At 33.8% G+C, this 25,001-nt stretch overlaps 7 protein-coding genes and 1 long non-coding RNA gene across 11 annotated transcripts; 3 read left to right on the top strand and 5 right to left on the bottom strand.

The window, feature by feature from the left end:
* Nucleotides 1–44: 44 nt before the first annotated feature.
* Nucleotides 45–2,743, bottom strand: LOC116337738 (presenilin homolog). Of its 2 annotated transcripts, none has more exons than XM_031762575.1 (9): nt 2,393–2,743; nt 2,043–2,305; nt 1,766–1,975; nt 1,452–1,672; nt 1,282–1,380; nt 1,051–1,206; nt 734–898; nt 550–662; nt 45–472 (listed from the first exon to the last, which is right to left on the bottom strand). In XM_031762575.1, exons 1-9 carry the CDS (start codon nt 2,531–2,533, stop codon nt 317–319), a joined length of 1,524 nt encoding a protein of 507 aa, XP_031618435.1. In that variant the 5' UTR covers nt 2,534–2,743; the 3' UTR covers nt 45–316. The 2 variants fall into 2 exon arrangements, with proteins under 2 accessions (XP_031618435.1, XP_031618436.1); XM_031762576.1 differs by having other exon boundaries at nt 1,096–1,206.
* Nucleotides 2,744–2,972: 229 nt separating this feature from the next.
* LOC116337805 (spindle assembly abnormal protein 6 homolog) lies at nt 2,973–4,671 on the bottom strand. Its single transcript, XM_031762702.1, has 2 exons — nt 3,976–4,671; nt 2,973–3,909 (listed from the first exon to the last, which is right to left on the bottom strand). The coding sequence occupies exons 1-2, from the start codon at nt 4,441–4,443 to the stop codon at nt 2,992–2,994; spliced, it is 1,386 nt and encodes a 461-aa protein (XP_031618562.1). The 5' UTR covers nt 4,444–4,671; the 3' UTR covers nt 2,973–2,991.
* LOC116337806 (39S ribosomal protein L40, mitochondrial) lies at nt 4,635–5,688 on the top strand. Its single transcript, XM_031762703.1, has 4 exons — nt 4,635–4,786; nt 4,850–5,101; nt 5,175–5,448; nt 5,562–5,688. The coding sequence occupies exons 1-4, from the start codon at nt 4,761–4,763 to the stop codon at nt 5,598–5,600; spliced, it is 591 nt and encodes a 196-aa protein (XP_031618563.1). The 5' UTR covers nt 4,635–4,760; the 3' UTR covers nt 5,601–5,688.
* A 371-nt stretch (nt 5,689–6,059) lies between these two features.
* Nucleotides 6,060–8,406, top strand: LOC116337807. Its single transcript, XM_031762704.1, has 2 exons — nt 6,060–6,186; nt 7,698–8,406. The coding sequence occupies exons 1-2, from the start codon at nt 6,113–6,115 to the stop codon at nt 8,134–8,136; spliced, it is 513 nt and encodes a 170-aa protein (XP_031618564.1). The 5' UTR covers nt 6,060–6,112; the 3' UTR covers nt 8,137–8,406.
* Nucleotides 8,407–8,868: 462 nt separating this feature from the next.
* On the bottom strand, nt 8,869–15,670 carry LOC116337809. Of its 3 annotated transcripts, none has more exons than XR_004200823.1 (4): nt 15,498–15,670; nt 14,421–14,513; nt 11,041–14,067; nt 8,869–10,896 (listed from the first exon to the last, which is right to left on the bottom strand). It is a non-coding gene; the product is annotated as an uncharacterized LOC116337809 (long non-coding RNA). The 3 variants fall into 3 exon arrangements; XR_004200822.1 differs by having other exon boundaries at nt 8,869–11,486; nt 11,544–14,067; XR_004200821.1 differs by having other exon boundaries at nt 8,886–14,067; nt 15,498–15,669.
* On the bottom strand, nt 14,520–15,491 carry LOC116337808. The gene has a single exon (XM_031762705.1). It carries the CDS (start codon nt 15,270–15,272, stop codon nt 14,898–14,900), a length of 375 nt encoding a protein of 124 aa, XP_031618565.1. The 5' UTR covers nt 15,273–15,491; the 3' UTR covers nt 14,520–14,897.
* A 1,632-nt stretch (nt 15,671–17,302) lies between the features above and the next one.
* Nucleotides 17,303–24,441, bottom strand: LOC116337368 (ubiquinone biosynthesis monooxygenase COQ6, mitochondrial). The gene is made up of 7 exons (XM_031761851.1): nt 24,202–24,441; nt 23,949–24,139; nt 23,650–23,889; nt 18,578–18,856; nt 18,311–18,504; nt 17,941–18,223; nt 17,303–17,406 (listed from the first exon to the last, which is right to left on the bottom strand). Exons 1-7 carry the CDS (start codon nt 24,377–24,379, stop codon nt 17,377–17,379), a joined length of 1,395 nt encoding a protein of 464 aa, XP_031617711.1. The 5' UTR covers nt 24,380–24,441; the 3' UTR covers nt 17,303–17,376.
* Nucleotides 19,656–23,592, top strand: LOC116337857 (transient receptor potential channel pyrexia). The gene is made up of 6 exons (XM_031762802.1): nt 19,656–19,770; nt 20,349–20,418; nt 20,506–20,812; nt 20,879–21,775; nt 21,862–22,472; nt 22,540–23,592. Exons 2-6 carry the CDS (start codon nt 20,392–20,394, stop codon nt 23,590–23,592), a joined length of 2,895 nt encoding a protein of 964 aa, XP_031618662.1. The 5' UTR covers nt 19,656–19,770; nt 20,349–20,391.
* Nucleotides 24,442–25,001: the final 560 nt, after the last annotated feature.

Here is a 25,001-nt window from a genome sequence, read left to right as displayed (position 1 = left end):
TGTTTATTCTTTCGAATTTTAAATAAAATAAGACGTGCGCATTCTCTCTCTTTATCTATTTTCTCTTTTGCAAATACTGTAGTCATAATTTTGGTGGTAATAATAATGAAGGTTAAATAGTTCTTTTTTTTTAAATAACGTTGACCAATTCTTTCTCTCCTGTTTTTTCACGAATGATAATTTAAATTGACGGGTTTTTTATATTTTTTTGTCTTCAAATATTAATAATATTAGTGGGCCTAAATTAGTTCAGATATACTCGCTTAATTTTAATTGTTTTTTTTTTTAGAAAATGTATGATTTATAGATCCAAATGTTAAATGAATGCTTGTTCGGCAGAAAGATGATCGGTAAATGGTTTAACCAATGCACTTGTGGCGAAACAGAACAATAATCCGAAAAATATTGATATCGGTAAAGCTGGTAGCGCCTTACGACAAATAGCAAGCAATAACAGTGTCAGGCATAAACCCTAAGAAGAAAAATGGATATTACAGAGAAATTATTGTTGCTCTCTCGTTCAAATAATGGACTTCAAACTATACTTACAATCAAAATTGCAACGAAACATGCAATAGTTGTATTCCAATCACCATAACTTGATGCTTTGCCAACAAGAACCGAATAGAAGATAAAATCGCCCAATCCAAGCTTAATGCCACCTGCAATGAAAATCCATTTTAAATATAATTCAAAAAAAATTCTCTTAAATGTTTGCCGCAAGTAGACATACGTTCTTCGGCCTCCAATTCTGGATGTGGTTGTGCTTGTGGCGCTGCAACCGTACGATATTCAGTCGGACGATTTGGATTGCTTGCAATATTGGCTTGAACTTCAACTTGACGTTGTCGTGAACGTTCTTCACTGGTTGATGTCCATTCTTGGGAGAATCCAGCATCTAAAATAGTCAAATCAAATGAGATGAGCATTTTTTTTTTAAATATTGACAATAGTCTTTCCCTTCTCTACGAATCCCAAGCGAGACTGAGTGCCTAATATTTTTGAATATGATCTTTTGAAATAAATGTGTTTTTTGGTGAATTTGCTTACTACTCGTTCCATTCTCTTTAAACGTGACCATTTGAAAATCCGTACCTTCTGCAGATGAAGCTGTACGTTCCGATTGACGTCTTCTGCTCTCGTTTCTTTCACCAGTTTCAGCATCCGTTGATTCAGTTGTGGTCATAATCGAATAAGCAACCGTTGCTAATAAAATAAAAGTCAATTAAAATCACCGTCAATACACCAATAATGCGCTCATTTGACTATAGTCATACTTACAGGAATAAATTAATGCTGGAAAAATTTGTTCATTACGTTCTTGTGCTGTTTCAACGAGCACACGAAGTGGACCCTTTGGCGATAGTACGGCAATCAAATCTGAATTGTGAAAAAAAATCCCATAAATTAATTTTATGCTTTGAGCAAAATGTCGAGAGAAAAAAACGAACCCCAAATTGAAATCACAGCCAAAACAACCCATGTTGTTACTTCAGGTAAATATTTTATGAAAACTAACGCCATCAATGCAGCTACAAATATTAAATATGCTTGTTGTAGCCGGAGTGGTCCTTGCCAATGAATTGACATCATTCCACAGACTCCAAAGTTCCACATTATCATCAGTGCTGTAATGTAATCCATTGGAATATTATATGCTCTGAGGAGCTCTCTGTTTAAATGACAAAACAAACATTGAAATGTTATTATATAAAAAGTCACTCAACTCAAATTGAATAAACATGTGGCATTAAAATGAACTCACTCTATATACAGATAGCTGAAAATGAATAGTAATAGAAAGGAAGAAAGCATAAGCCATCCGTGAATGATTTTGTAGCAACGTTTTTTGTACAAAAAAATCAATAAGATGGTCATAATGACGATGAACGTCATTAAAATCAGTGAATTGAATAGTGCATCCCGAATTTTCATGCCAGTATCCGGATGTAGTTCATGAAATGGTGTGTAAATCCTAAAACAATTTAAAATGAGAACGTCAAATAAAATTGTTCATTGCTTGAAAGGAAAGAAACACTCACAAATACACATCTTTTGTATTGTAGAAGTTAACCGAATTGATTGTGGCTACAACGACCAGCATACACAATGAAACTGGTGCAAATAATTTGATCACATGCTGAGCACCGTATTTAAGGCCTTCTTCTTCTTCGTCAACAGGTTCTGGATGGCTTGGACCACCTTGATGGCGATCACCACTGTGTCCACTGTTTCCACTTCGGCCATCGCGTATTACTACCTCCTCACTTTCATTAACAACATTCGGTTGTCTTTCATCCATTCCCTAAAATTTGTGCAGAAAAAACATTTATAATCACTTTCTCTGTAATTTTTTTTTTCGTTTCAAAAATGTCGATAAAGTTGCACTTACGCCATATGTTGTTTCCGGCTGACGCCTACTAGTTGATTTTGGATTTTTGCGAGGACTCTTATCACTAGATCCGCCTTCATCTAAAACCTTATTATTTCGATCTTTTCTTGACACATATGATTCTCCAACTATGGCGTCCATCAAACAATTCTGGTAATTCTAAATTCGTAGTAATTTTCAAAACTAAACTTAGCACAGATTCGGCACAGGATAACCAAATCTATCCCGTCACAATCGATTGAATGGGGGAAATGAATCAGCCTTCAAATGGAATAGTTATCAAGTTGTAGTGGTTTTTTTTTGTGTGTTGCTGAATCTACAAATGTCTATAAGTCATTAGTTTACTCACAATAGGGAAAATAATACAAATGTCATACGTAACAAAAAAGCGACGGACATTTTACGTAAATATGATTTTACGAAATACGAAATACACACAAACAAACAAACATACAACGGTCAACTTGATTGAATGTGAACAATAAAATAAATGAACACTTGATGATATTTTTTTTTGCTCAAAAATAGTTTATTTGTACTTTGATAAATGAAATAATAATAATTTACAATTGAAATGAGACAATTAATTTAGTAAACATTTAGTAGCCAAAATCGAATCCATTCTTTAAATTAGTTTTTATATTCGTTTTTGGTGATATTGTGCATAATTTGTCGTAAAGGTCATCGATGCGATCTCGATATTTGCTTTCAATGAAATTGGTGCGATCTCGTATTGATTTGATGCGATTTTCTGTGTCTTTAGTTTGTTCTGAATTTTGTTTTAAGGCCTCGTCAATTTTTTCCATGATACTACCAATATTCTCCTTGCCTCGGCTCGAATCTCGTATCAATTGCTCTTGTTTCAATGCCACTTCGGTGCGTAGTTCGACTTTCTTACGCAAAACATCAATTTCGGTTGCCTGTTTTCGAATTATTGAATTTGCATTACAGATATCTTCGGTGGCCATTTTGAGGCCGTCCTTTTTTATTTGGCATATATTCCGTTCGGCTTCCAATTCGGCCAGCAATTCTTGCTTTTGTTTTTTGTGTGTCATAATTTTTTGTTCGAGATCGTTCACTTGCTGACGCAAATCGGCAATCGTTTTATCATACTTTTGTACTGTATTTTGTTGATTCAGTCGTTCGGCATTCAATTGATCCAATTGCTGATTGAGACTTGTTATTGTGTTTAAGGCTTTTTTACCATCGCCTCGCAATTTGGCCGTTTGCTTTTGTTCAATTTGTAATTGTTCGTTGAGTGTGTAGTTTCCCTTCATCAATGTTTCATTTCGTACCTTAAATGCGTTTATTTGCTTCTCAAACTCTTGTGTTTGATAGTTTTTGGCATCGTTGAGCTCTTTAATTTCGATTTCCAATCGAGTCAATTGCTCTTTGCATCGGTCTTTTAATGCTTTCTCTTGTTCATTTAAATTATGTTTTAGGCCATTTATAATGCCATTCAATAGATCAATTTGATCATCTTTTTGGGCCAGCTCCAATTGTAGATTATTATTTTTCTGCAATATTATTCGATTTTCTTCTTGTGAATATGCATAAGTTTGATTAATTTGGAATAAAATTACTTCGTATGGTGCCGATTCGATGGGTAAACTAATGTGTTCCAAATTTTTTAATGTGCCTTTTTCATAAAATTGTAATCGAAATCGTTGTCCGTTGGTCGCTTCAAATCCATTATTCATCATTGTTAGCAGCACGTTCATTTGCTTTTGACGACACTTTTCAACCATTTCCGTGATGTGATTTACAAACGATTCAAATGTAACGTAAAGCGATTGTTCAATTTTAAAATGTTCAAATTTTGTGTTATCAATCGTACAAATAAAAACGGACGTATTATCACGTACACTGCTCAATCGAATTTGAATTAAATTCATTGTTTTATGTTTTTCAATGCAAAAATTGTAGTGTTCATGTGTGTTGGCATGCATTTTATCCGTTGTTAAAAGCAATTCAATCGGTAAACTGTCACATTTATACACCAAATATTTAGATGCTTTCATTTTTGGATCGATGAAAAATCGGTAATCCATTTTATAAATTTTTTAAATTACAATCAATTAATTACTAATAAATTCAGTGGTAATTTTATAAAAAAAAACGTAAACACACTTTTTTTCGGGTGGCTTAGCGTCAACTTGTCGATCGTATTGTTTGTTATATGGCTTGGATGTTTGAAATAATGAAAACACATTCGAAATGTCAAACTGAATCAAAATTCGAAATGTCAAATATATTTATAGGTTGTGGTCAAATTTCTGTATTTTTGCTCAGTCAAAAAAATCTACCATAAATATAAAAACAGTTTGGAAAATTTGTGTTTTATTTTAATATTTTCCGAATTGAAAAGATGTCAATAATTGCCGCATTTTCAAAGTAAGTGAATTCCTGACATTTTTTCGTTATGATTTCAAACAATAATTGAATGATTTTCTTTAGGTTATGTGTTAGCAATGCAATCAAAACTATACACAGATGCTCCCAACAACAGTTCCATATGACACCAATTGTGTACGCTGAACCAATGAAAAAGCGGAAACGTTTGGACCCGGCCATCATCAAGAGTCGTATTGATCGAAGAAAGAGAAAGATCGAAAAGGCAATTCGTCGGCTGCAGAAAAATAGCCGACAACTCAAACCAATCGAAGAGGTTGAGAAACCAAAGGCCCTGGTAAAAATTGAGGATCAAATGTAATCATCTTCATTCACTGAGTCTTCAGTAGTTTTATTTTCAAATTCTTAAATTCAATTTGATTTATTGCAGTGCTCGTAAGCGTCCACCAATCCAATTGAACGATGAACAAAGGGATTATAGAGCTCTACTTCAAAAGGATTGGACACGATACAAGCGGCAGCAAAACCTTGAATTGAATCAGATTTGCAAGCAAATTTTCGAAAGTCAAAACAAAGCTCTACAAGAACTTCGACTTGAATCGGAGGTATTGTATCAAGCGGCCATTCAACCTGATGAAAATCTACTACCAGTAACTCTTAAAGGACCTGTAAATACGCCACCAATCAAAAATTATGACTCACCAGCTGAGTATCGTTTCATTCGAATTTTGCTTATCATAAAAAAATCTACATTTCATTTTATTGATTGATTTTGTGCGCGTGTGTTCTCTTTTTTTTTTTTGCTCTCTTTTTACAGGACGGAGAATACAAGGACGTTAGCAAAAAGTGGGATTGATGTGGTTTTATGATATTCTATGTAGATGAGATGGGCATACACGAAAATGCGAAAAAAAACTTATGAAATATAAATTAATAGAAAAAATCTGAAAAAAACGTCTTTTCTTCCATCAGAACCACTATTTATAACTTTTTTGCTGAACATGCAAAACCTTGTAAAAAGTGGCCAAGCAAAAAAAAAGATTCAAGAAGACGTCAACTCATATTTTGGTATCCTATTCTTAAAATCGCCCGATGAATAAATTAATTCTACTTCATTAAATTTCCCTTCGCATTGCTCTTGAGCAGTATGTTCGCAACAAGTTGTCTGATATTCAACCCCCTCATTTGATGCATAATTAAATATTCTGCGATGAGAAAAAAATATGGAACGGGTTGTTAACGAAATAAGTGACCATGAAATTCAGTGCTATATAAAGGGATGTTCAACCATCGACTCGGCCACAGTTCTCAACAAACGGTCTCTTAGATTATTCGAATTTCTTGTTGAATTCCATTCACAATCAAATAATGATTTCTTCGTATAAGTTATTAATTTTTATCATATCTTGCATTTGTGTTTTAAATGGAGCATTATGCTTCATGTGAGTTGTGAATTTTTCATCGTTTTTTTTACTCTTTTGAAGAAATAAATTTAAATTTCCGAACAAAATGCAAAATTAGATATATTACGCTTGGAAAAGTTTTGTTCACTTTTGAGAATTTTTTTGAGCAATTCCGTGAAATTGAAATTTTAATAACATAATAATTTGTCATTTTTCTGCATTTTCACTCAAAAGACTAAATTATGGATGCAGTCAAACTGCAGAGACACATATTTACTCAAAATTATAGTTTTACTGCACTGTTACTAAATTTGAAAAAAAAGGTGTAATATCTCTGCAGTGTGTCTCTATGCATAATTTGAGATTTTGAAGTGAAACGGCATAAAAATTTAAAATTATGGCTTTGAAATTTCAATATTACGGAATTGCCCAAAAATTTCACAAAAGTGAACAAAATTTCACTAGCTTATAAATGAAAATAAAAATAAGATAAAATTGGATATGAGAGCCTGAAACCCAAAACAAGTTATAAAAATTCTTTTCGGAATGTATTTTAAATGAAAAAGGCGATAGAAAAAAACTGAGAATTAAAACAGAATATAAATTCAGTTAGCGACAAAACAAACAAGCGATATGTTATATTTTGACTCTCAGTTTTTATTCGTCTCATGTTTTGACGAAAGCAAATATAAATATATTTATCGGTTCCAAATAAAAAGATATACATTTTCAGTGCTAAAATGAAGCGAATAAAAACTGAGAGTTAAAATCAAGCGTTCAGAAAGACATACATTTATGCGAGCAATTGAATGATGCTTGCATCATTTGATGCGCATCGCTAGTGCTTTCGTTGTGCGTTCGGAGCACTTCGTGCGCTGCCGAAGATCCGAATGTATGGCAACAGCACAATCGATGCGCATCAAATGATGCAAGCATCATTCAATCGCTCGCATAAATGTATGTCTTTCTGAACGCTTGGTTAAAATACAATATACAGAATTGAGAGTAAAAACAGCAAATCGATATATGCTACTTTTGCACTCAGTATTCTATGTGACGGCCTTAGAAGAAAACTATAACATACAGAACATGCTGCAAATAATACTAATACAATTTTATGCGAGCAAAAACCAAATATATAAAGATACAGCGCAAAAGGCAAAAGTAAAACCAGCCTACTTACATAAGAAACACATGTAAGTAGGCTGGTTTTGCATCTGCCTTTTGCGCTGTCTCTTTATATATTTGGTTTTTGCTCACATAAAATTTGTATTAGTATTATTTGCAGCATGTTCTGTATGTTATTGTTTTCTTCTAAGGCCGTCATGTGTTGTTTTAACTCTCAACTCTCTATATTCTCGTTTTGTGCTCAATAATTTCTTATGCTCTTTTTCCGAAAAGAATTTTTATAATTTGTTTTGGGTTTCAGGCTCTCATATGACGGTTATATTTAAAAAATGTTCTTCATTGAAAACTAAATTTTCGCTGGCTATTGATAATGATTTACATTTATTAATGAATATAAATGAAAACGGTGTTTTTTTTTTCAGTCCTCCATGGTTACTTAAGGAATGTTCACATTTACCTGAGCCTGAAAATCCGGAGATCGAGTGTAAATATGGCTACGAAAAGAATGCCTGTGATAAATATTATTGCCTGAAAGGCCCCAATGAATCATGCACAGAAGAGGCTCGTATTAAAGAGCATTGTGGTGCCCATTTACGTTGTGTATGTGGTATTTGTGATGGATGTCGCGATGGAAAGTGTGGAAAACCAATGTGCCCAAGAAAATCGGCGGGAAAACGAGTGTCATCAAAACCCGTATGGTTTCCAGATATTTATCAACCACAGCAACAAGACGAAAATCGCCGATTACCACAACGACAACAGTCGATGCCACCGAGTTTTTACAATTTCAAGAATTCCGTTGACCGTCTTCAATACTATCCATTTAATAATAATTATGAATACTTAAACAATGATGATTAGAAAAATGCAAACAAAAAGAAAAATCTGTGTTGAAAAAGTGATGTCATTACTTACGTACATTTTCTATCTCAAATAAATATATTTAATAGCCAAATAATTAATCAAATTAAAAATAAACAGACCAAAAATCATTTAGATAAAAAAAAAGAAGTTCATAGATTCAACAAGAGAGTGATTTACCTTTGTTTACCAATTGCTTTAATACTCTATCAAATACAGTTTTTCATGTTGTGTTTCAAGTCAAGCGAATCATATGATTCAGAAAAAGAAGTGCGTTTTATTTTTCGGTTCATCAATGAAAAATTTCCATTTATTCATTTTTTCATTTCTCAAAAGAAAAATAGCAAACTTTTTCTTTTTTTTTTCTTTTTCGCTTGGTTTATTCGCTCACATTCAATAATATTTGCATTAGAAAAACAATCTTCTTTGGAGCGCAAATTGTACAATTTCTGTTTTTCAACAACGTTATAAATCGTACATGGGTTTATAAAAATCAAAATAAAAACAATATTGCAATCAATCACATTGATAGCACCTAAAGAAAGAAATATCACAGAGTCGAAAATGTAGCAAGTCGAGGAAAAGTTGTGTTGTTTCGTAAAGCAGACATAAAACTTCGTACATTCCATCAATTTCATGCTTCAACAATTAACTCTCAACATTTTACATAAAGTATTTTGTTTCAGATGTTTGAGTTCGAGAGATTTTTGGTTTTTTCTCATTTTGTATGTATTTCTTTTGCAATTCTGTCGTTTTTGCAAAGTATTTCCAAATATATTTATATAAATATATATATATCAGTGTATGCAGCAAAACATGAACAATAAATGAAAGTATATTTTCTCAACATTTAAGAGAAACAAAAAAACACCCCCCATTGACGACATTTAAATTATGTAGAGATTGGCTTTTTAAAGCTGATTTCGTTTGGATTATGTGCATTGAAATTGATGTTTGGGTTGATTACGATTCGTCAAATTGAGAATCTTTTAAGTTTTCGCTGAAAAATCCATATAAAATGGCCAGAAAAAAAAATGAAATATCGCTGATCCAGTCCGGATCCAAATGCTCCGCTGACGTTGAGAATGGTAGTCACAAGGCTCCGTTGACGTTGCCTAGTGCACAAGGCACCGTTGCCGATGAGCCAGAACGCCGATCACACAAGGCACCGTTGACGCTGTTTACCATGGAGTTCCATCCCTGAAAGCTCCGCTGTCGATGTTTACAATATCCAAACGCACCGTTGACGCTGTTCACATAATCCCATGCACCGTAGACGCTGTTTTCCATTCCATAAGGCTCCGATGTCGATGTTTGCTATATCCCAAGCACCGTCGTCGCTGTTTTCAATAACCACCACTAATTTCTAGATTTTTATATCAAAAATGTGTAGATGATGATTCCACCGTTGATCAATGTGCAAAGTACAGGAAACAGATAAGATATTCGTTGCATTGGAGCGAATGTATTTTGAATAATGTTTGTGTTATAAATAAAAGCGTAAATTTTCCCCAGTGTGAAATGGATTGTGTCGAACATTTGTTGCGATCGTTGATTGAAGATTTTGACTTATGATGTAACATTTTAAGTGTATAAGTACAGTGGTGAGCAGTTGATTGATGTCATGATATTTGTGTTGTGAATATTTATATTCTTGACTTTGCTAATAGTTAGGATTTCGTTGTTTTAAAAACGAAACATTCGCTCCATTTCAAGAAATTGTTTGCATCGAATTTTCGTCAATTTTTTTGATCAACTTGTTTATGATCTGGATGAGTAGCCCCTCAAAATAGAAAACCGCAAGCATTCGATTGGTGATTGTATTACACGAAAAGGAAGAACAGATGATTTTTTGATGATATCGAGAATAGAAAAAGGCCCCAAGGAAGTAAACACTACGCCGCACAATAGAAATGATGTGTGGGTGGAATGATGTCTAGTGCGAGTTTCAAATAATTCAGCCACGCGGATCAGTAAAATCAACCCCAAAGATTCTGCATCGTGGCAGCATACACACATAATACACATGAAGACAAGACTATATCAGTTGGAAGAGTTTGCTCATTTGAACTGCATTCGGAGAATGTGTTATTGTTTGTTGCTTTCGTAATTCCAATCAAATTAAAATCTGAAATGAGTCTAAAAGATGGTTTCGTATGCACGGAATTCGAAAAGTTTCGTTTTACCATCCCAATATACACAGAACAATTAATACAGTCGAAGACGTCAGCAATCATGGATTGCATTGTTGATGACATAAATGAGTGCCAGTTGTTGAGTAAAAAAAAAACCCCAAAAGTTGCCTGTGTTCGATATGGCCAATACGTATTCCGTCTAAATAAGTTTCATTTCATTTATGTGGCTGCATTATCTCTATTAGATTTAGACAAAAATATAGAAAGGGCGTTCGATTGAACGTTAAATTAGCAATACCCGAGTAACGGGTTATTGTTTTGCATGATGCCAGCTAAATACTACAATATGCGACTAATTGAAAATGAATATTGTTTTGTTTTGTTTTGATAACCGGTTAATTGTTGATGGTAGACAAATCTGCGATGATTCTGTGTCTGTTTGAACACTTCGGATGTGCAGAGAATATGAATTTAAATATCGAAACGATCTAGGCGCTGTGTACAGAATCACTCTTCATTCAACCATTTGTTTCGGTTTCAGCATATGTTAAATGTACAGATGCTCTCTCGGTGGCAAGATGATTCTCTCTATCTATATGCGGCTATATCATTTTATATTCTCACACTAATTAAAAAGAAATTCTGCTCAGAAAAGAAACCGTTAGTGATTTATCGGCAGCGCCGAAGCGAAGCCAGTTGATTTAACAACAAATGGTATAACAAAATGAAAATATTATGTGTTTTAAATTCGGATTTGCACATCAAATACCTGAGTATTCATGAATTGGATCGGTAACGTCCAAATTTTACCATGAAACTCGTTCAACACACTGGCGCCGACACGCTCGACTTAGTCTGACTAGATGGTTTCACATTTTGTTTACTTTTCAAAATTTCAATTTCAAATTAACTTAATTGTTAACAATCATTACAATATTCGATATGTTATACATTTGGCATTTTGTACAGTACAGTATTGCATTGGAATTTTACAATTTCATTTTTTTTTTTCATTTGAATAAGCCTCCGTTGGGCATTGAGTAAAGGTTTTTTCTTTTTCTTTTTCTTTTTCTTTTTTAAATACAAAATTTCATAATTTAAGTATTTTTGCTTTAATTAGCGGGACACAAGACAACGAACATCCATTTTGGTTGACCATGCTTTTAGAGATTTCAACACAAGTTATGCCATGTAGATTTTTGTGAATAAGAGATCCTGTAACCGAAATACAATTTTTTACGACAAATGAATTGAAAGTGGTTTTTAGCTTACGCTTTTTGATACAAATTGATTTTTGTAAAAAGAAACAGATGGTTGACCGCCCGAATGAAATATCAAAGAATTGTAAATTGTATCGTAGAATCGCCTGCTATATGTGTAAATACATTTTCATGTTGATGAATCACACAATTTATGTGTCACGAACTAGAACAATAACATTCACTAATTTTTCATGTGCCAGAAAAAAAAAATAAATCAGAAGAGAAACTGTTCGATTAGTTTAAAGAGATTGCCCATGGCATGGGCATTAAATGTTTAAAGCTGAAAGTGATTCTAATAAGAGAAAAAAAAAAATACATGCACTTGAACACAAAATAGAAAACGATCACTTGCGCTAATGTGTTTCAGTCCGAAAACATAGCCACTATATTGCAGAGTATTAAGCGCACACACGCACAGAGTCTCAGTATTTTCGTAGCAGCCAATTGGATTTGAGAATGATTTTCATTATTTTTTCGCACCGAAGTTGTCTCGAACTTAAGTTATCCTATAGAGTAATTCCTAATGAATAGACGAAGACTTTTGTTTATGAATTTAAGTAATCCGTTGTCGTCGGTACAACACACGGATTCATTTTACAAATGTTCAACAAATTATAATGCTACTTATCGACTCAAACACACAGTTTTTCGATTATTATTATTTTTTATCTTTGGCCATTTACATGTGCTGACTCTGGGCACTGGTGCGTTGACCGATTCACTCATTGGCTGTACGTGCATCAATCGATTCGATTCCGCTGTCATTGTTTATCGTGTACAATAGAATAAATATTCTCTGCAAAAAACTATGAATGGAACACAATTTTCACCCCGGTTATGGTTGTGATGGGGTGTTATTTCAGAAAACGATTTTCATTTTTCATAAATTCAAACAATAAAACCTTATAGAAAATATACATAAAACTTGATCTCATCATGCCTTTGCACCGGGATTCACTTGTTGTGTTAAGTCTTGAAATGTTTATTACACACATCGTTGTAAAATGGATAATTGATTGCAGGAAAGACCAAAACCGATTTGGGAGCTATCCTGAGCCTGAGCAACAATTTATGTTCTCGCAAACAGCAATTCTCACACGTCTAGATGAAGAAGAAACAGCAATTGAATGAATAAATTGGAACAGCTATTCGATGCTGCTATAAATTGTGTTTTGTTCAATTTTGGAACGATTTATATATATAGATAGATAGGTAAGATGATTTTTGTATGCAGAATAACTGAGAACATCACTTATCCTTGAAGTGGACCCCAAACTCAATCTCTTTATACGGTATCAGACTAATTGTCAAGCTGCTTTCACGTGATATGGATGCGATGCATTGCAATGAAACGATTCACCCTCGATTCTGTTGCAGTCATCGACTTTAACGTGCTGTATGTAAGTGTGTGTGTGTGTGTATGTCATTTATCTAATAGCTGCTAAAGAATATAATAGACTCATTAGTGTGGGGGGAGGTCGCGTTTCAACGGAAACGGACTTTCGGGTAGAAAAGTGATTTAAAATTGATTGAATGGTATTTTTTTTCGCAACTTATCAGTACGTCGACGTTGAGAACGTCTCAGTTTCTTTGTTATAGTAGATTATACATTTCAGTTATGACTCAGTTCAGTTCACGTTCACGTTCTGGTCTATATGTGTGTGTTTTGTGATGATTAATTGGTGTCAGCACTATGTGATTCATGTGACCTAACAATATATCTGCGATGCCCGCGCTACTGCCACATTGTTTCTCTATTAAATGGTAACACATTCAAAGAAGAAGGAGAAACAAAAACAAGAAGAAAAAAGAAGAAGAATGGTAAAAGACGTCACGGCCGTCAGCAAACGATGTCATTGCGATTGAGATATCGTACAGTCGATGAATAGCTATAATTATTGTAACCAAAATCGTTTCCAGATCGTTCATACAAAGCGCCAGAAAATGTTTTCTGTGTTTCATTTTTCACACGCAAGCACGCACGTTCGCTTAATTTTGTCATGCTATTTTTCTTAGACATTCTTCTATAAAAGATAAAGTTTATGGGATTTATGATGTTCAAAATGTTCAAAGGTGACCTGTGTGTTATAGTCATGGGTGTATGTTTAAGAACCATGTCTGTTTGTGAGTAGACTGTTTTAGTGAGACCGTTTAATGAGAGGCCAATTTCGATAGCAAGTACACACGGATGAGCTTCCACGCTCCATGCGCATTAGCTGTGTATCTGGATGCAAACGAACGAGCCAGAAGTCGTCGACGCTCCAATCCATCTCCACAAGCTAACTGCTAAGCACTCTCTCTCTCTCTCTTCGTCTGATGGTAGACAGAATAGAAGAACACACAACGATTGGAAAAATCGAGAATCGAACCCACACGAAATTTCAGCTGCTTAATTCGCGAACACATCAACTTTTCCCTCATTTCAACTGCACACCATTTCTGAATGAGACCGAAACACGCTCAACTAAACTTGCCACATTTCATTTTCGAACCCATCGAAAATATGCATGATATTGATTGACCAAGAAGTAGTACTGAAAGATATACATAGGAAAAATGGTTAGTTTTGATTATGCTCCGCTGTAGAAAGAAATGAAAGATATAATGTATTTTATACATAAAAAACATTTGTTTTACATTTATTTTAATGCTAAATAGGTTTTTTGATAATTTTTTACAATTTGGTTGTAGGATTCAATATGAATCAATAGTTCAATGTCAAATTTTTTTCTTGCATAGAAAAAAAAATTAAGTCTCAGTTCAAATGTTAAATTATTAAAAAAAAATAATTGATAATTAAATTGTGAAAATTAAATTATTCAAATAAAAAACATTTCATCCTGTAGGTGAATAAATATGCATTAAATTAAAAGTGATCACTACAAACCAATTTAAATTTTTAGCTGGATATGAGACGAACCAAAGCGTTCATGCCCGGGACGTCAAATGAGTGCGTCACTTTTCACATACTGATTTCGTACTGTAAATGAAAAATCTAGCATAGTATATTTGCCATATCACAATTTAAACGAAAAGAAATTTAGAATTATACGGAAATTCTATAAGTTTGCAAAAACAAGACCCTAAATGTGAAATTAATTTCATCTTGTTCGAACAAAAGGCAAAAAATAGCTATTTTCTTTCTCTTCATTTCTTTGTTTAACTAATTGGCTAAATGAAATCTGCGTTTCTCTATCATTTCTTTGTGGATTTGTTTGATGTGAGGTTGTGGATAAAAGGAAGGATTTCTTTGTCCGACGACTGCTTTTGATTTTCTGTATATTTCCTATATGTGTGTGCGCGTATCACGTTATTGGTTTTTTCTTCTCCCTCTCCCTCTCTTTCTCTCTCTCCCTCTCTCTCTTTATCGCACTATCGATGTTTTAATTTGGCTCAAACTATTTATAAATTCATCTAATTCACTCAATTCACTATTCCACATTTCGCTAACTTCTCGCTTATGCTTTTCCTCTTCCTCGGCTGATTTTGGTTCACTTTGTTGACTAATTTCTAAATTTAGTTTGGCCCATTTCAATGCACGTTCCTGTTGTTTGATACGCATTTCTCGTTCAGCGCTTATTAAGGCCGTTGTCAAAATGGCCGCCACACGTAAATCTTGACTACGTCGCTTGCGACGCATTTCCATCTTCTTACATTTCACTTTTCCAATCCAGTCGAATAATGAAAAAGCACGGCCCTTTCGTACATCGTAATTTGAAATAATATGTGTTGAAACCATTTTTGTAAACTTTGTATTTTCAAAAAATTATGTGGTAACTAATTTGCGATCGAAAAAAAAATTTCAAAATGGCGACCGTCTACGTTTAACCTTGGGTTAATATGTATTGCGATATTAAATTTTCTTTGTGTGTGTGTGTGTGAAAAAAATGTCTTTTAAAATGTCTATTGTGGTGAAGGGATTTTTCTTTTACTAAATAAATAGATATTTACACCAAAAACACACCTGAATTTGTGAATTCGTTGGATTCAGTTTGTAACTTTTTAATTTTCTTTGTCTGAAACTGCTGTGGACGACAAAAGCTTTCACTTTGAGTACTGTTCAACGTTTTAGCACTTTTTACAACGATGATGTGCACTCAACGAATCACAAAAACTGAATGATTTCATCATGGCCGACCTACTCCTATTTATACCATACGATACATTCTAGAAGTTTACCTATGTGTGCGATAGAGTATAGCACTAATACATCGACATCGTGTGTGATTCATCATTGCATATGAAATACCAGATATTTTTATCATTGAAATTTACACTGAAGTCAACAACTCATTTTGATTTTTTACTAATGTTTTTTTGTTTGTCGAAGATTTGTTTGTCTCGTTTTTTAAATATATTTCCATAGATATCGATAGAAGGAGACTTTTTCTCTGGTTACTTCCATTGAATTTATTTTTTCTTTGTTCGTACTCATGTACTTTGTGCAAATGTAGTTGTATTTGTCGAGACATACGTACATATTTATTTTTCTTTACAGAAAAAAAGACTTTCAAATAGTCTTATATTGTTAATATCCATGAACTCGGTCAAATACCAGTCATTTGCACAATGAACCAATATGAATAATACAATATAATACATTTTGGTAGGAAAATGCAAAATGATGCTGTTGTTTATTTCGAAAATGTCTATAATAATTGCTATTATTGAATCGATCTTACATCATCATAAAATAGATCGAGATGTTTCCTGTATATGCAGCAGACAAACAACTTATGAAACCAAATAAATGCGAATTACCCTAAAATGGAAGGAGTAGTCCACGATTTATTTGAAATTAGATAACATTGTCATGTAGGAGGCGTTAAATTATAAAGTGAAACTTGTATATGTTGAATTATTTGTCTGCAAAACATGACCTTCATTTTAATTTTGAATCTGTTATTATACATTTTCATATTGGCCTCAGTTTTTCCTTGGCCAACTTTATACTGAAAACAATACTATGTCTTGGGCAACAAAGATTACAAACTCTGACTTTTTTAGAAAAAATTGTTCGATTTTCAATATGATATAACAAAATGCGACTCATTTTTTATATTTTCATCATAAACATCGACTTTTATCGTTCATACTTGTATATACTGTTTTATTTTTCATACGTGGTATAGCAAAAGTTGAATTATTTCAAAATATTTTGTAATCTTACGAGATGAGCAATACATTTTTTTTTAATAAACATCTGAAAGTTTCATTGTTCATGCGTGATTCACAGATGACGATAAATACATTTATATACATGCATTGGTGTTAGTGCGATAACATTTTTTTGTGTGAACGAAAAATTTTCTAGATTTTCTAGCACATTTAGTCACGTAGACATCTTTCAATTAGTTAAAAGCACTTTCAATGGCGACATCTATTGAGCGATCTGTAAACGAGTGCGATGTGTACAAATTAACGCACATTTGACTATGAGACGAATCAGTTACCATGACTGTAACAAAACTAAACATGTAATTAAGTAATTTTTACCATTATATTAGAATCGTTATCAGGAAATGATATTTCAACGCCCTTCAGCAATTTTCGGGCTCTAATCGATGTTGTTTTTAAAAGACATCTCCATGGGACTGTGGACCGGGGTAGTTCAACAAATAAAATTGTTTGAAAACTACGAAAGTCGAGATGTTACTTCTGCGATTATGCAATTTGATAATTGTTTTTCTTAATTTATTGTTTAGTTTATTAATGGAACTTCCAAAAAAAATCGGTAGCTGCCAATTTTTTTTATTATACAATTTTTTATTTTCTTTTTAAATCATTTATTTTCGACATCAAGTTACTATTGTAGATATATCAGTTCAGTTCGACATTTGAATTTATCCCATCGCTTTTTGCATAAAGAATTTCTGAAAATAAAATGAAATTTTGAATGAATTGTATTTTTTGCTAAATGGATACTAAATAAATCATTAAAAAAATTCTTTTGGTATGTATTTCATTGATTCTTCTATAGAAAAAAATGGCATTCAATCAAAACTCCCTTGCACACATTCCTGGACATATTTCGAAATATAATAATATGAACATTTGTCATTGGTGACAACTTTAGGATTGAATTATTCTCAGACATTATAAAGAGATACTTTCAGCCAGATGAATCAGCTCAGCCAGATATCGTCAGGAGCTGAAATGGAGTGAAAACAATAAAAGTGATTGTTATAGTGATTATAGCAATGTAAGTGTAATTATAACCATAACAATCACTTCTATTGTTTCCACTCAATTTCAGCTGCTGACGATATCTGGCTGAGCTGATTCATCTGGCTGAAAATATCTCATTATAATGTCTGATTATTCTTTCAACAATATTTTCTTTTGTCTTACAAAACAATCCATTGTTGTTAGCCACGAATAAAACATAGAAATTACAATTTACGAACCTTCAAAGGTGGCACCTGTTGAGTGATCTGTAATCCAATGCTGCGTGCCAATACAACCGGACTCAAATCTGTGCTGTATAACTGCTGCAAACCATGTACACCTAACATGATCGGTACATTTAATTTTAAGCGTTGTTGTTCATATTCGCACAAGTGGTTTAAATCATTTAGTGCAAATCCATTGTATGTTGCTTTGGCCAAAGTTTCGGTTAAACATTTAACATCACCAAAGCCTAGATTTAATCCCATACCGGCCAACGGATGTATGCGATGAGCTGCGTCTCTAAAATATTTTTTGCAAAAGCCAAAAAATCAATAAATTCGAAGTCTTCATATAATTCATTTTTGAATTAAAAAAAAAAATATTTACCCTATGAGAGCAACACCGCGACCAACATAGCTGCTGGCATGACCGAAGCCAAGTGGGAAACCAGCCCTAGATTTTCCATATAATCCAGTTATTTGTGGTGGTAATTGTCGTACAACCGATGAATTCGTATTCAGAATTGTTCGCACCGCACCCATTGCCATTTCAACGACCGAATTTTTCTCGTATTTTTGCAACTTTTGTCATAATAGAAATTTGATTGACCAAATTTATTAATTGAATGGAATTTATGTTTAAAAAAATACTTACGAATGCATTATTAACGGCATCAATAAAATCGGCTTCGTCCAACTGCATCAGATGTTTGAAGTGTTTGGCATAGGTGCTCCATACGATCGAACTAAGATTTTCCGAAAGTGGAAGAAGAGCAATAACACTATTTGGTAAAAAACGTTGCCATGCCACGAAGTTATCATCACATTCGCCCAATTCAACCGTTGCAATCAAACCCATTTGATTGTAGCTGAGTGCAAAGTGATTTGCATTCATTTGTTTTCGAACCATCGAATTAGCTCCATCAGCTCCAACCTTCGAAAAAAAATACAAGAAAATCAATTGAACACACATATGTCTCGCTCGTATGCAAGGTCAATAACGAGATTAATTTGCGGAAAAAAATGTGGCAGGCGTGCCAAGCATCACCAGTATGTGAAATGGTGATGATTGACACAGTCAATATGGCACGAAAATGATTCAAAGGAACTGAATGATTTCTGTGAAAACCACATTGACGATCAGAAATATCAATACGAGAGAGAGAGAGAGAGAGAGAGAGAGAGAGAGAGAGAGAGAGAGAGCAAAAGGGGAACCAATTCAAATTTTCACTGAACTTGCTTAAATTTCACGCAGATGACAGTATGCTATTTTCACACCAAAAAAATTGTTAAACGCTATAAAATTGAGCGTGGATAAACAACAGCTTCAATTCATTTTGAATAAAACAAACATTCCATACAAATGTGAAAATGAGAAGAAACAAAATTAAGCGATCATATGCAGCGCACTTAATTCCTTCGCCGTTTTCCACTTCACATTTGATCACTGGATTCGTGAATTCAAATTTATATTTCAAACGGACACAAAGTGTGAAACCCCAAGTACCATACACACAATTTTTGTTTAGATTGTTATTCAGCATTGTTTACATGGTAAGAGAGAAACAGTTTTTTCATAAAGAAAACAGCATTTGTGAGCGATTCACTTGATTTCAGAAATTACTTCATACATTTTAAATTTAATCATTTTCTATTTTCACGCAAATGGGACAGCTGGTCAGATTTCTGCAGAAACAAATTTATAATATGAACAACATTTTCTGCGCTAAACTGTTGCAAATTGAGTGCGAAAATTAATTTCTGCATTCTATCCGTTTGTGCTGTTGATGTTTTTTCTTCTTCTTCAGATAAGTAAGACTCGTGAATGGCGCAATTCACCTAAAGCCTGTAACTATTACCAGTTGTTTGTTTTAAATTCCAACCAATTTTCCGACCAACATAAACAATCACATATATCACTTCATTGACACCTCTCCTTCAAATATATAAATTTGCGGCTTGAAGCATTTCATTCATTTACAAATTAACTGATCATTGAAATTCGAGAAATTCAAACAGTTTACAGTATTCTTTTGGATAGATAGATATTCTTAAACGATAGTTGTGAATAGAGAAAAAATAACTGTATCATCAGTTTTTTGTTTAGTCTTCACTAAATTTCGTAGTTTTTTCGATTTGATAAAAACCACGCCAGTACTCAGAAAGATTCTATGTTGTTAGTGGAAAATCGGCGACAATTATAAATTCTACAGGATTATTTTTTTTCTATTTTTACTGATTGGTGCTGGTTCACGTTCGAGTATTTAGTGAATGATCGTTTTTTTTATTCATTTGGCTATTTTCGAATATTTAATGTTTATATTTCAATAAAAAAAAAAACGGACGGAACTGCTCAATATTGTTGATATTTAAGAAATTTAAAAGAAAAATCGACGATCATTAGTGAATTTGTGTTCTTTCCGTAGGCAGTGAATCAGACGTGTCGTCTTGTTTTATGAATTTGATAAAATGGATAGTGTTCGACTCTCTGTCATAGTAAGTGGCAAGTGATGTATTAATAATTTTTTGTTCAAAATCACCGATTAATTTCACTTTTTGGTGATTCTCTCATTAAAAAATTAGGAAAGTAGTATGTGTCACACCCACAATTGTGATATTTTGAATGACACAAAAGACGAAATATTGATGGTTGACAATGATAATGAATTGGATTGTGTTGACGATGAAGATGATGACAAACGAAGCATTTCAAGTGAGAGCACGTGCTGTGGCAATATAAAAACTGAAACATTAAAACATCTTAATAATGCTCAACAACAATCGTGTGACTTTGAAATATGGCGACTGTTTCAGGTGGATGATCATAATATGAAAGATATTCCAAATTCAGATGCCATTTTAAACATTCTAGCATCGACCGATTTGGATGGTAATGACACAAACAATTTCGAAATAAATGAAATTTTAAATCATATTTTTGTATTGTTGATTACAGGAGAAGATTTCGTAATTGCGCCAGATGATGTAAACAATGCATTGTTGGTGTCAATCTTGATGGGCAGACGTAATTTTGTACAACGATTTTTAAATGATTTCAATGCGGATGTGAATTGTATGGATAACAAAGGTCGCAGCGCGTTACATTTGGCCTGCTCGACTGGCAATGTGTGCATTGTAAAATTGTTGATAAATCGCGGTGCGTTAGTAAATCGATGGGATCATGCAATGAAAATAACGCCATTACATTGTGCATGTAATGCATGTAGTGTCGAATGTGTAAAATGTTTGATCAATAACAAAGCCCATGTGAATGCAGGCATTGAAAAACGATCCGCTTTACATATTGCTGTGGAAAAAAATTCAATAACATGCGTGGAATTTTTATTAAAAAATGGCGCCAATCCGAATACACCACAAGTTTATACAGAAACACCGTTGCATACAGCAGCCGCATTGGGAAATATTCAATGTATGAAATTACTGTTGGCCTATGGGGCTGATGTTCGTTCACAATTTGGTAAAAAACGAATGACCGCACTGCATTTGGCCGCACAAGACGATTACACGGATTGTGTGAAAATGCTTTTGGAGCATGGTGCCAATGTAAATGCCAAAAATGTTGATGGTAAAACACCATTGCACTTGGCATGTTTGTCACAATGTGCCGAAACGGTGGAAATTTTAATTGCGAATGGTGCCGATGTAAATGAAACATATTCCGATGGTCGCACGGCATTGCATGCTGCCATTGTCAAGGAGTCCAAATGCTTGGAATGCACACGGAATCTACTTCTTGCTGATGCAGATGTTAATCGAGCCGATAACTATGGATACACCCCTCTGCATATCGCCGCACTCAATGAATCGAGTGCGTGTGCCTTTTTACTCATCGGTAGGTAATTGGATGCTTTGATATCGTATACGATTTTTTTTTATGAATTAAAAGTTAAAAGCAATGAAAATGTCCGTTATTTTCAGAGCATGGAGCCGATATAACAGCTCGAACGGGTGGTGGCATTACCGCTCTGTCGTTTATTGTGCGACGTACACCTGAAGTAATACCAAAATTTTTGTCCAAATTTGATGCATCGATTAAAGTCAACGAACATGAAATTGGCGACGTTGATTGTGAAATCAAAATGGATTTTCGACTATTGGTGCCGAATCCAAAACATGGCGAAACCGATTTAATGTTGGCATTCATTGAAGTGGGCAAAAAGCGTATTTTAAAGCATCCATTGTGTGAAACGTTTCTGTTTTTGAAATGGCATCGAATCCGAAAATTCTTTTTATTCAGCTTACTGTATCATGCGCTGTTTGTTATGCTATTTTCCATTTTAATCATTGGAGTATATGAGAAGGAATGCCCTGGTAATCATGCTATATTCGGTTATTCAGCCGAACCAGAAACTGAAAAAGACTGTGAGGCACCGTACTATGTAAAACCAGTTGGATATATTGTAATTATAATGAACTTCTTATTACTTGCGAAAGAATTTTTTCAAATGGCACATGGTTTCATGTTATACGTTAAATATTGGGAAAATTGGGTACAAATGCTCATTATACTTGGTGTATTTGTGTGCGCGGTGAGACAAAATAATTTATCAAGATGAACATAATTTCAATTAAAATTGATTGATTTGTATTTTTCAGACTCCGGCCACTGTACGCGAGGATGATTTGAAAAAAGTACCAGATGGTCAATATCATGTGGCGGCCATTGTAATATTTCTGGTGTGGTTGGAATTGATGATGATTGTTGGCCGATTTCCAATATTTGGCTTATATGTGCAAATGTTTACCAAAGTCGCGGTCAATTTTGCAAAATTTCTACTCGCATATTGTTGCCTATTGATTGCATTTGGTTTGAGTTTTGGCGTCCTATTCAATTCGTATCCAGCATTTAAATCAATTTATTGGACCATGTTGAAGACTATAACAATGATGTCCGGCGAATTAGAATTTGAAGATATTTTTTACGCAAAAGACTATCCAATTCAATTTCCCGTCACATCGCATTTAATGTTTTTTGCTTTTGTTGTACTTGTAACAATTATTTTAACAAATCTCTTAGTCGGTTTAGCTGTTAGCGATATACAAGCGCTACAAGAGTCGGCCGGTTTGGATCGTCTAACGCGTCAAGTGGAATTGATCGCAAGATTGGAAAGTCTTTTCTTTTCGAAATTATTTCGTTCGGCACCGCCGAAAATAATCCGAATGTGTCAGCAAAGTGCACTCTTGCGAGCATCACGATATCATTTACAATTCAGTTTTCGTCCAAATGATCCAAGAGATCGACGTTTACCCAAAGAACTGGCATTTAATATTTATAAATTGGTGGCCGAACGTCGTGATCGAAATGTGAGCATAAAACGACGAAAGCGAGAACAAAATATCGCATATTTTGCCGATACACTTAATAAACAGTGTGGTGAACCATTTATACGAAATCATTGGGCAAAAGATCGCGTTCGTATGAAGAGTCAACGTCGACCGAACAGTGTGAATACCAATCAACCACAAACCATCGAATGTATATCATCCAATTTTATTGAGATTGATAAAAAAGTATGCGCCATCATAACGCAAATTAACGAATTAACTAATAAATTGGATAATATACAATCAATTTCAAGTAAGAAGATTGATGACATTTCCAAGGAGATTGGCATTTTGAAAGTCAATACTCAAACACATTATAAATAAATATTTGAAAAACAAAAACAAAATGTAAATAAATAAACACAATAAATCGATATTTACCAATAGTTCTGCGCTAAAGTCTTCACCGCTGGCCAATTGTACTTTGCCGTATGTTGAGCCATCTTGTTCCAAAATGACCTTATCAATTTTAGCATCATTTCTTATGGTAATGTTATTGTATGGTTGCAATTCCTTTAAAATTGAGTGAACGAGCACGTCATTCTCAACAACATAGGCAACATCACCGATGAAATTGTCGTGATTGAATGTGATCAAAGCATCAGAGCATGCATCCCAAACCTAAAGCACAACAGGTTTTCAATGACAATTTTTTTGGTGGTATCTAAACGTGAATTCACCTGCATTTGTTTGACGGGTCGAATTCGAATCGATTTGATGGTATCCCATGCGCCGATATATTTCATTAACTCAACTGTATTGTGATTTATAGAATAAACTCGATTGCTGTACACATTCTCGTTGTATCCCTTAAATGACGGCGATGCATCTAACAATAACACTTTTTTTTCGGATAATTTTGGATTTTTCGCTGCAAATAAATGAAATGAGATTAGAAACTTGAAAAAAGGGTATTCGTTTGACGTGACTTACCAATTGCACCGGCTAATGAAATACCAGTCGCTCCGCCGCCAACAATAATAATATCGAAGTGTCCATTTTTACCAAAATTCGAATGATTTTGTTCCGTAAATTGTGAACAATTTCGAACACCAGTCAAAACTGAAGGTTTACTCAGCGTCCGAATACAATATTTCAATGAACAAAACATTTTCACATATACTGAACCATGAAAAAATGTTTCTATCGGCTGTCAAAGCAATCAGCTGTTTTTCAAAATAAATTTTTAGCAACACCGCACTCTGGTGGCCATTAGTAGTAGCACGGACACACATTTAAATTCAATTTTTCTTCATTTAAAATGTGATGTTTTACCAAATATATTTTCTACTGAGGAAAAAAAAAAACAAATGGAAATTCGTTTGTGAACAATCTTTGATTGATACAAAACCAAATTTACTTTTTGGACACATTACGATGGTATGTGTCGATATAATGAAATGCAAATATTGGCAAACTCTTGAAGTATTGAGTTTCATTCAAACTAAATGAACCAAATATTTTTGTTATGAATAACGCAAACCGCATTTGTGCCGATTTTTCGTAAATATTCACTTGAATGGTGTCAGAATTGAGTGAGGGAGCAAAATTATAGGATAAACAAGTCTTCTATGGCTTCATTCAACGCATTCACCTAAACTGAAATAAGTTCTACTTCTCTATTTCAGCCCGTTGGTAGCAATGCGAGTGGAACAATTACAAAACTCGTAAAGAGATTAAAACACAACAAATTCGGTCATAATACAATATTATGTTTATTTAGAATGTTACTT

The sequence above is a fragment of the Contarinia nasturtii genome, unplaced genomic scaffold (assembly GCF_009176525.2).
Source record: "Contarinia nasturtii isolate CC-2019 unplaced genomic scaffold, AAFC_CNas_1.1 Cnas_scaffold_285, whole genome shotgun sequence".
NCBI lineage: Eukaryota > Metazoa > Arthropoda > Insecta > Diptera > Cecidomyiidae > Contarinia > Contarinia nasturtii.
This window is presented reverse-complemented; position numbering and strand designations above follow the sequence as displayed.

Excerpts from the sequence above, each read along its gene's own strand:
- LOC116337738 (XM_031762575.1), bottom strand. The coding sequence starts at position 2,533 with ATGGACGCCATAGTTGGAGAATCATATGTGTCAAGAAAAGATCGAAAT. Across the intron at positions 1,381-1,451 it reads GGCTGTGATTTCAATTTGGG|ATTTGATTGCCGTACTATCG; the intron begins GTTCGTTTTTTT and ends TTCACAATTCAG. Across the intron at positions 663-733 it reads AGAATTGGAGGCCGAAGAAC|GTGGCATTAAGCTTGGATTG; the intron begins GTATGTCTACTT and ends TTTTCATTGCAG.
- LOC116337805 (XM_031762702.1), bottom strand. The coding sequence starts at position 4,443 with ATGGATTACCGATTTTTCATCGATCCAAAAATGAAAGCATCTAAATAT. Across the intron at positions 3,910-3,975 it reads TCGAATCGGCACCATACGAA|AAAAATAATAATCTACAATT; the intron begins GTAATTTTATTC and ends ATAATATTGCAG.
- LOC116337806 (XM_031762703.1), top strand. The coding sequence starts at position 4,761 with ATGTCAATAATTGCCGCATTTTCAAA. Across the intron at positions 4,787-4,849 it reads ATAATTGCCGCATTTTCAAA|GTTATGTGTTAGCAATGCAA; the intron begins GTAAGTGAATTC and ends GATTTTCTTTAG. Across the intron at positions 5,102-5,174 it reads GTAAAAATTGAGGATCAAAT|TGCTCGTAAGCGTCCACCAA; the intron begins GTAATCATCTTC and ends GATTTATTGCAG.
- LOC116337807 (XM_031762704.1), top strand. The coding sequence starts at position 6,113 with ATGATTTCTTCGTATAAGTTATTAATTTTTATCATATCTTGCATTTGT. Across the intron at positions 6,187-7,697 it reads AATGGAGCATTATGCTTCAT|TCCTCCATGGTTACTTAAGG; the intron begins GTGAGTTGTGAA and ends TTTTTTTTTCAG.
- LOC116337808 (XM_031762705.1), bottom strand. The coding sequence starts at position 15,272 with ATGGTTTCAACACATATTATTTCAAATTACGATGTACGAAAGGGCCGT.
- LOC116337857 (XM_031762802.1), top strand. The coding sequence starts at position 20,392 with ATGGATAGTGTTCGACTCTCTGTCATA. Across the intron at positions 20,813-20,878 it reads AGCATCGACCGATTTGGATG|GAGAAGATTTCGTAATTGCG; the intron begins GTAATGACACAA and ends TGTTGATTACAG. Across the intron at positions 22,473-22,539 it reads TTGGTGTATTTGTGTGCGCG|ACTCCGGCCACTGTACGCGA; the intron begins GTGAGACAAAAT and ends TGTATTTTTCAG.
- LOC116337368 (XM_031761851.1), bottom strand. The coding sequence starts at position 24,379 with ATGTTTTGTTCATTGAAATATTGTATTCGGACGCTGAGTAAACCTTCA. Across the intron at positions 18,857-23,649 it reads ACTTTAGCGCAGAACTATTG|GTTGGAGCTGATGGAGCTAA; the intron begins GTAAATATCGAT and ends TTTTTTTCGAAG. Across the intron at positions 17,407-17,940 it reads AACAGGTGCCACCTTTGAAG|AAATTCTTTATGCAAAAAGC; the intron begins GTTCGTAAATTG and ends TTTTATTTTCAG.